The 9,102-nt window shown below is 40.7% G+C and overlaps 2 protein-coding genes across 3 annotated transcripts; both read right to left on the minus strand.

Moving 5' to 3' along the window:
• Nucleotides 1–421: 421 nt before the first annotated feature.
• LOC118769416 (fibrinogen alpha chain-like) lies at nt 422–3,564 on the minus strand. Its single transcript, XM_036516483.1, has 5 exons — nt 3,391–3,564; nt 2,925–3,029; nt 2,577–2,760; nt 2,032–2,177; nt 422–1,878 (listed from the first exon to the last, which is right to left on the minus strand). Exons 1-5 carry the CDS (start codon nt 3,442–3,444, stop codon nt 1,237–1,239), a joined length of 1,131 nt encoding a protein of 376 aa, XP_036372376.1. The 5' UTR covers nt 3,445–3,564; the 3' UTR covers nt 422–1,236.
• Nucleotides 3,565–5,303: 1,739 nt separating this feature from the next.
• LOC118769964 (fibrinogen gamma chain-like) lies at nt 5,304–8,841 on the minus strand. 2 transcript variants are annotated; one of them, XM_036517400.1, is made up of 9 exons: nt 8,732–8,841; nt 8,519–8,566; nt 8,196–8,385; nt 7,856–7,940; nt 7,579–7,709; nt 7,241–7,374; nt 6,962–7,146; nt 6,094–6,371; nt 5,304–5,748 (listed from the first exon to the last, which is right to left on the minus strand). In XM_036517400.1, exons 1-9 carry the CDS (start codon nt 8,786–8,788, stop codon nt 5,561–5,563), a joined length of 1,296 nt encoding a protein of 431 aa, XP_036373293.1. In that variant the 5' UTR covers nt 8,789–8,841; the 3' UTR covers nt 5,304–5,560. The 2 variants fall into 2 exon arrangements, with proteins under 2 accessions (XP_036373293.1, XP_036373292.1); XM_036517399.1 differs by having other exon boundaries at nt 8,196–8,413; nt 8,496–8,566.
• Nucleotides 8,842–9,102: the final 261 nt, after the last annotated feature.

Here is a 9,102-nt window from a genome sequence, read left to right on the forward strand (position 1 = left end):
CTCAGCTGGGGCAGTAAACAGCGGCAGAGTACAAAGTGCCTGTTTAATTTTCGCGTTTGAAATTCTGCCTTGTTGTTTTAGTTGACCAGTACAGGGAAGGTGGCCAGTCAGACCATGTTTGAGAAGCAAAGTGCACTTTTAAATGTTTATCCAGTTACAACAGATACTAAAAAGAATAATAAAAAAAACACAGTTTACACAGGATATTTCAAATGTGTCCTGTATCTTTCACTGGAAATATTTAATGGCATACAACATTTTTGTCCAAACATTATGTTACGAATTTTGGTGTGATGACTGCAGTGCCTTGGATTGTGATAATCTCATGCTGACTGTATGCTAAGTGGGCAGTGAAACAGTCGTGGTCAGTTTTGATTCGTTTTGAAGTACAGCATCAAAAAAATACATCTTTGAATAATAGTCAATACAAAAGATCAAGAGAACACTTTATTTACAAGTTGTTTGTAGCTTCATTGTTTTATATTCCTATAATCATAGATCTTTAATCCATGGTCTAAATAAACAGATACAAAGACCATCTCAGATGACCACAAGATTCAGTGAGACGTATAATCTCCCCAGGTGGACCCCAGCCTGAGAGTCCTCTTATCTACCATTAGGAAGCACCTAAACTAACGTTGCATATGTTTACCCTCTTGTGAGAGCATTCACTGTCAGACATTTGCACCAAAGACTGGCATTCTACTCTCATTACATTATTCTGGCGATGAAGAATGATGTGGGCCAAGCTGAAACATGGGCATAGGCAGGAAAGATACAGGTGCATCAGTTACAGCAAATATGCATGCCTATAGCACAGCTACTATGTAAAACTGAACAAGTGCTATGTAGAACAGTAACCTGTATGATTATTTTCATGATGTACCTGCAGAAGTTGCAAAAGTGCCCTCAAAGAATGCTTTTATTAACTACCTGGTGTAGTGAGGTATATTGATAGCCAGGGGATATGGCTTGCTAGGGGTTGCATGAACGTGTATATTGTGTATATTGTAGACTGTGTGTATATTATGTTTATTGTATATTGTGTGTTCATTGTGTATATATCCTATCACTTGTTCTTTATGTATGGGAAATGACTGGATAAATGTATGCGCTGGTGTGTTATTTTTTAATGCTTTTCATTTGTGGATATGGAATTTATTTATAATTTAATTATTTTATTTAGATTGCTATGTTCTGATTCATTTAATGAAAAAAAAATTCAGACACACTGAATCATTCACGGCTTGGTGTGCCCCTCTGCTGTGCCTGCCGTCTTATTATGCCGAGATATTCCCTAATGTAGGCCTCTTCGTCAAGATCTGCATGGTAACCACTCAAACCGAAAGTGTCAGCTGTCACTCTGAGTCTCTCACCCTCCGCAGTGGTGTCTTTCCTCTTTTTGGAGGTGTCCCCGAGACCTGCGCTGTTGGCCCCGCCCCCATTCTCCGCTACCTTTTCCAGAGGACTGTCTACAGCGAGCTTCAGCTTGACCTGGGGTGATGTTTCACGTGCCTCTAGGTCCTGGCCCTCAGCAGTACAGTCTGTGCATGCAGCAGTGGCCCCAGTCGCAGAAGATATTGAATGGTTATCGACAGTCTCCAGAAATAACTGAAGCTGTCTGACACCAGTGAAGAAACCCTGCTGCTGACTGCCTCCTGCTGCTACACCGGCTTTGGGCATGCTGGGAGCAACGGTGTCAGTGACAGGCCTGCTCCTCAGGACTCTCAGTGGGCCTGCAGGCCCTTTGCCCTGGCCGGCGAGGCTGGGCTGAGCCAGATGCTTTCCCAGAGTTCTGTAGCTCTCCCTGTCCATAGAGAAGTCGACGGTGCTGGCGCAGGAGCCTTTGCAAGAGCGAAGTTTGATCTCAGCGTCGACCTGCGGAAACACAGAGAAACTTTTAAAAAAGCACAAATAATGTGTCACACCCCTACCAAAGACGCAAATAGACAAACCAAAATCTGCTATGGTTGGTCTTCAGTTACAGTGAAATGCAGCCAAGCTTTTGTGTGGTGTACATTCTGAAATCACCTCTAATCGTTGTGTTTCTTCAACTTGGTCTTGAACCAGACTGTTCATTGCTTGGAGGAGGCTATACTGCTGGTCAACTTGTCTCTTGATGGTGTCAATTCTCTGACGTAGGTGCCCAGCTAGGTGCATGTACCTGTCATTATTAGCTGTATTGACAAGGAAAATCATGCATCAATCCATCACCCATCGCCCATTCTGCCATACATCTCCAAACACATGCAGAATACAGAGATTACAGTCACTGTATTTAAATATGTGTAAGTAAGACATGTTTCTTTACATCAGATTATCCACATCAATCAGTTATCCACATTACACATTATTGAAAAGAAATATGTTCTGGAAAGTGGTCTTTTGGTCTGAAAGTGGTCTGTAATAGACTGTATTGTTATAATTAGATCACTGTTTACTGCCTTAAAACAGGAGAATTACAGGCAATTGTTTTTACAGTGGAGACGTGATTGCACAATGATAACCAGAAACAAATAAGCAGCTTAATAACAGCAAGGAAGGAAGAGACTTGGTGAAGACCAGGTGAAGCTTGCCTGAGTAAGCGAGAAGCCTCTCTCTCAGGAAGTCATAGGTTTGCTTGGTGACCTCATCTGTAGAATGATAATCCTTACGGCGGTCCACTAAAAACTTCTGGATTTTGTTAATCTTGGATTCCAGTTGCTGATCAGCTTGGTCTAAGAGTGCCTGTATCCTACATCCTGAAGGGCATCTAGGGCCCTGGAACACAGAACCAAGGACAAGTATATAACTGTTATCCCGAGGACAAAATGGAACTACATGCAAAATAGGTTTTTTTTTGTCGTTGTTTTAAAACTCTGTTTCCTTATATATTATATATTATTAATCCACATTGTTAGATGTGAGGGCAGGTGAGAACTCACCCACTCATCATTTCTGCAGAGGGGCCAGTTTCTCTCCCTGTAACATTCATCTGAATTATAGCCGTGGTCAACGAGTTCAGCTCCTCTTTGATTCATAAGCTTAGACTGAAAAAAGGTCAAAGATGCTCAAATTCTATCATCTGCAATACACTTTGATAAATTTTGATAAACTTTGATTTTTGTGTGTACTGAACACTGCTGTTAAACTGAATTCGGACCAGAGGCATCCAATGATTTCAGTCAATGACCTTCAACATGGTTATATCAGCCTGCACTGTCAGAAGGACTCACTAAAACACACTAAACCTTACATGCACAGAATGAACACTAACAATCAACATATAATAAACAGTCCTACACAGCAACATATGTATCACTTAATAAGAACTTCCTGTTGAAAAATATTATCATTTTCATTTTGTTGCTCCTGAGGATAACTAATACCGGCAATAAAATCCAAACTTACCTGAGAAAATGAGCAGAGTACAAGTAAGCAGCAGACCATATATTTCGGGCCCATTCCTCCTCTTGCTGATTGAGAAACTGCATCACCCTCGATCCTCTGCTGAATTTGAGCCACTTGATGAGAAAACTATGAGTCATTTATTACTTATTTACACAAATGTAAGTAATCCAGCTACTCAGTCAGTAATTATGAAATAACTGTCACTTGCTGGACATTATAGTCACCAGTTTTGGCTGTGCCCGGAAATCTGTCAATAGAGGAACTGAAGCAATATTGACTTTGAGAGTGGGCAGCTGCTTTGGTTCAGTCTGTTCAGCACAGTCACAGAGTCACAAACACACCTCCTCAAAAAAGGTCTCATTCTACGTACCCAAGTGTGCTTTATTCCAACAGTACACTGATAGGCATCTATTTTCAGACACCATGTTAAATTCACTGTACGGTCATAAAGGGTCAGCTGTTCTTGTAAAAAGTAGGTCACTCACCATGTCACTCTCTCACCACCCAAATGACCTAATGATCTGTCAAGCTTTCACACACCAAATTATACTGAATGGTTGAATTTTTTTTCAAGGTTCTAAGTTGGTGCTTTTTTTCTTTTAAACACTTTCTATTTACCCCCAATAAAATACATATCTTGTTGTTGAGATATATGAGAAATATGATTTTAAAAATCACATGCATACACAATCATGTTGCAATGTTGCCTACTTTACACACCTATCAACACAGAAATATTACCAACAGATGCACTGAGCAAACTTTCTGATCCATAAGAGGTGTCAGGTCTGCTGTGAGACAGAACTTCAGTAGTGGGAAAATTTATTTATTTATTTATTGAGACTAATAAATTTATGTACGCATTTGTTTGTTTGACAAAAGATAACATTTGGAAGTTTTGAAAAATCTATAAAGTACCACGGTAAGTCATGAATTCTCAACAGTGTCTCAAAAATAGCAATGCCTCCATAGTCCATCTTACTAATAACGGGGCAGAAAAAGGGGACCATTCTTATAATGTGGAGAGATGGAATTCAGTGAAACAATGTAGTACACACTTTAATCAACACCCCCTCAACCTCCTTCGCTTTTCCACCTATTCTTTCAACATTATAAAATCTCTCCAGTATTGGCTTTAATTGTTTTAAATGGGGAAGTATTTGCCTAGCTTTGTTAGCATTGCTCTTTGTCTATGTTTTTTCAGATTACAAACAGCACATCAAAAATAGTGTTCCAATATTTTCAAGGGTGGTGGTCTGTTTCTTAGTCTCTACCATTGCAGTGAACATAGCGGGACCATATGTGCTATACAACTATTTAATCCTGTGTCTTGAAAGACTGAGAACGTTAACATTTGAGACAGCAATGGCGGATCTGCTTTGGGGGCAAATACTATGCTGTATGTTTCGTAATCGATGATAACGTGGAAGGATTTATGCAATAAATCATTATGCAATACTGTAATTATAGTAAAATATTCTCGTTATTTAACTTTATTTAAAAGGCATGTATAAGCACAACTAACATACTGCTGTCTGTTCTCCCTTGTGGTGGCGTCATTGGATAATATTAAAACCCTATTAAAATCACACTCAAATCTGTTCTGCATTAAAACATGAAGTGCATTAAAATGGCCTGTTTATAGCAAAAAATATTCAGATGCATTGAGGAAAATTAGCTTTCAGTTTAGCAGAAAAACATCTCTTCTGCAGGCATAAACGCTGATGAGTTTTCTCTACTGTTTAATGCATAAAATGAAATGCATAGGACATCAGGGCAGAATGGACACAGATAAATAAAAGAAAAAAAAAATCACCCTTACAGTACAGTTTGATTGTGTTTTATGTGGTTTTTTTTTTCTTTGTTTTGTGTTTTGGTAGTCTTCATGTTGAAGAAGAAAACACAACATTTTCTTCCTGTCCAAGTATGTTTATTAATTAAAACAGCATACATTCAGCATAGATGTTTGTTTCATGCTTTGTTAATGATCACACCTTTTTTACATGTAGAAAAAAATTTGTTGGGGGAAAAATAACCAAGACTCAGACTGAATTGGTTTGAACTAACAAAACTGAGACAGTTTCCTTGGGTGACAAATGTGATGTGTGACTGTACAATACAAAATAGGGGAGGACATTATTCGCACAGCGACACGTTCGCGCTTCGTCGTTTATATGTCTCCTAGACCACCAAACTGCTTGACTCCAGCTTGCTGCCCACCGCCTGCACTCATCCGATTGATCGGGATCATTTTCATCGTGGTCTCCTTCATAGAATACCAACGGTTGCGCCATGTAACCCAGATGATGCCGTTGTCAAATGTGGTTGCTTTGTCAACTTTCGTCTCGTAATCCCCACCTTGCAAAAAAAAAAAAAGAGACTTCATGTTATTGTCGATCTGCCTCATGCCCTTACCATGCTGTGCCTCAATGCAATCATTCCAACAACTGAAATAAATCTATGCATTTGTAGCTGGGACACTTATGGCTTGCTCGGTTTGCTCGGACCTGTTGTATGAGGCCAGGTCTTTCTTCCCCCACAATCACTGCAGAGACAACTATATCCAGGTCTTTCACTGTAGAGATGGCCACTATGATTGCTTCTACTGCAGCAACAGCGTCCCTCAATAAGCGTATGCTAGGAACTGCTCTTCTTCACATGGAACTGATGGAGAACGTGTGGGGTAAGAAGATGGGGCGTTACCTTGGTAATACTTTCCGTTGAGGTGGGCCGCGTGGCACCTGTTCATCCACCAGCCCGAGCCATCCTGAAAGGCGCAGTTCCCCTCGTACTTGTCATTGTCTCTGTCGTAGGTGCTGAACTGCATTCCATTGTGAGAGGTGAAGAACTTGTCACTGGGGTCATCCCCAAAGTCGAACCCGTCAAAGGCGTCGCCGGCATCTCCTCCCATAAAGTAGGCGTAGGTCAGTCGGTACTGGTCAGCCTCTGGCCCCACTCGGAACATGGCGTAGTCTGCCGTGCTGGAGACAAAGAAGTGAAAACATGTAAGGAGAGCTCTCTCGCATGCTTTCACCGTGACCGGGCCAGTCTGCTCTGCTATGGAAACCCTCAGATCCAACCTCTTGACATTTGAGTAAGAGATAACACAATATTCTAGACAAAAATTCAGTTGTAAGACCAGCCTCATCCCTGCCCACCCCCACCCCCCCCATTCCCACCCCTGCCCTACCAAAATAGATTGTGCAAGGTAACCAAGGTTGTTTGCTGTGATTACGGGGGCAAGTTACATAACCTGGCAGCACAACCAGCATTTTTTATGGGGGAACAATGTAGCATTTGCTTCAACTTTTGTAGGGTAAAATCAAAAACTCAGCCCGTCTGCAATATTTCCCTTCTTTGTCCAACTTTAACAACTTCCAACAGGCAAAAATTTATGTAAATGCAGGACATACAGTTCTTAGAATATTGTCAACTAAGTACTGACAACAGGAAACAAGGGCTTTGAGACATTTTCTGTTTCGAAGGTGGATATGCAGGAATACATCTGATTAGTGGCTTTAACATTTAATTCAGTCAGTCATTTCTTTCAGTTCAGTGTGGGGTTCTGTACCTTTTCTGTCCTTTCCAGTCGACCATCTCGATCCTCAGGACGTATGGGAGCTGTGACTGAGTTGAGAGCAGGTGCATCTTCTCATTGCCCAGCCAGTACTCCGTGGTGTCGTCCGGAGACAGGTAGCCAAAGCCCTCCTTGTACTGGATCCAGGTCTTCTTGAAGTCAACAGTGCCGTCGCGCCTCTGGAAATGTATGACGCCCACTTTTATTCACTGTCTGGATTGCAAGCAATTTTTCTTCTTTGTTTCTCATTAAAAAAAAAAAACACACACTTACCCTCTGAAGCACGGTCCAGCCACTGCCAGTGCTGTCAATGTCGCAATAAACCAAGAACTGTTCTTTGGCCGCCAGCGGCTTAACAAAATACAAGCCACTGGTCCTGGCACCTTTGTTGGCGATATCTTGGCAATCTGATATATTAAAAAAAAAAAACATCTGTATGTTATAGATCCTCACAGGTCATCATCTCATGCTCAACCAATCATGTTTCTGCGGGTAATATTTGAATATGACCTTTGCATCCTTCTTTTCATTTCAAAAGACAGATGTGATATTCTCTAAGATGAGTGTTCTGCAAGAAAGGACCGTTAAAATGTGAAGCCCTGTGATTGTACCTTTTCCTGTGACTGGCTGAATCTGCACAGTGTCCTTGCAAGGCAGTTTGCACTTCTGTTCCAGCTGCAGGGACAGTTGCTTCAGCTGCAGCATCCTCTTTTCGTTGGCATCGAGTATTTCCTGGAGTTCGCTAAGAAGCAAGGCGACATATTCATTTCTCTGTTGGCGCTGTTGACATGACTACCTATAGACCCTAAACTTTTCATAAGGTCAGGTTTTGGAAGGGATATACAGTACTTTAAAACCATGTTTAAACGAAATCAAAAAATGACTTACTATATTTGTGCTTCCTGGGAAACAATACTTCTTTCAAATCTCAAAATATCATCCAACATGTTCGTTGACTTTTTGATGTAAACGTCTGTAAATGCATACAGTAAAGAATTAGATATACATACTTATGTTGATACAGTAGATATACAGGCTTAGATATGCATAGGCTAGACATAGAAATGTGAGGCATCTACGTGAAACCAATAGATATGTTTGTAAATCTACCGATTGATAGATCCATAGATAGATCAGCCAAGTGAGAATCTGGCAGACACATGCAAGCATAATGAAACATTATGTCCATACTAAAATTAGTAGAATGCCAACAAAAATAAGCATCTACCTGCTTTTGGTGCAGATTTCTGGGCATCAGTTGCGGAATCTCTCATGTAGACAACCTTATCTTGGGCCCCTTTCGTCATATTGGATATTTCCTGTAGTATTTCTTCTAAGTCGTCGAGGTCCCTATCCACTTCGGGTTTGTATTTGTGTAGGTAATCTGCCACACCACAGGTGGTCGGACAATATGTGCCCTGAAATTGAGCAGCGTTACATTTAAAACTGAAAATCAGTTTTAATCAGAAAATCAGACAACGAGAAGATGAACAAGTTATTTTTGCATTTCACATTGACAATAATACACCTGCAATTTATGAGGATACTCACAAAACCGTCAGCTGGGACGCACACGTTTGAAGAGTCACCTCTTGTTTGCTAAAAGAACAAAAAACATTGAGGAAACTTATTGAAACTTTTGCTGAAAATAAAATAACGTAAATTATAATGTTAGATAACAACAATAATAGAATGAATAATAGAAAGTGAATAATAGCAAAACAATAAAAGTCATTCAAAAGACAAAAAAAATACTCCACTCACTGCTGTTGCCAAGGAGCACAGAGCAAGAAGACCCGCAACTGTGTATGAGAATGCCATTTTGGTCCGACAGGCTTTACTGTCTGTCCTGAGAAAAGTGAGGATCCTCAGTCGGGGTCCGGACTTTTATCTGATCACGGTCCACAGAACAGATGAGATAAGGGGTCATGTGCAAACATAGGGACTGACCTGTCAATGAATCACTGCTCCATTATACCCCTCTTACTCACCCTCTGTTTGAAGGACATCAGCAATTAGTCAGCCTTCTTTTCGGACAGTACATCAAAATAAACATTTCAGGCCACCCACGTTTACACCTACACAGATTTGTGGGCTTTGAGAGACTCCATGAAACCCTGTTCAATTTACCATAA

Source organism: Megalops cyprinoides, chromosome 22, assembly GCF_013368585.1.
Source record: "Megalops cyprinoides isolate fMegCyp1 chromosome 22, fMegCyp1.pri, whole genome shotgun sequence".
Taxonomy (NCBI): Eukaryota; Metazoa; Chordata; class Actinopteri; order Elopiformes; family Megalopidae; genus Megalops; species Megalops cyprinoides.

What these genes read in the sequence shown, in the direction of transcription:
- LOC118769964 (XM_036517399.1), bottom strand. Translation starts at nt 8,788, where the DNA reads ATGGCATTCTCATACACAGTTGCGGGTCTTCTTGCTCTGTGCTCCTTG. An exon ending in AGTATCCTCATAAATTGCAG is followed by an intron (nt 8,414 to 8,495) that starts GTGTATTATTGT and finishes ACTGATTTTCAG; the next exon opens with TTTTAAATGTAACGCTGCTC. An exon ending in CAACGGAAAGTATTACCAAG is followed by an intron (nt 5,749 to 6,093) that starts GTAACGCCCCAT and finishes TTTTTTTGCAAG; the next exon opens with GTGGGGATTACGAGACGAAA.
- LOC118769416 (XM_036516483.1), bottom strand. Translation starts at nt 3,444, where the DNA reads ATGGGCCCGAAATATATGGTCTGCTGCTTACTTGTACTCTGCTCATTT. An exon ending in TCTGCAGAAATGATGAGTGG is followed by an intron (nt 2,761 to 2,924) that starts GTGAGTTCTCAC and finishes TCTGTGTTCCAG; the next exon opens with GGCCCTAGATGCCCTTCAGG. An exon ending in GAGGCTTCTCGCTTACTCAG is followed by an intron (nt 2,178 to 2,576) that starts GCAAGCTTCACC and finishes TTGTCAATACAG; the next exon opens with CTAATAATGACAGGTACATG.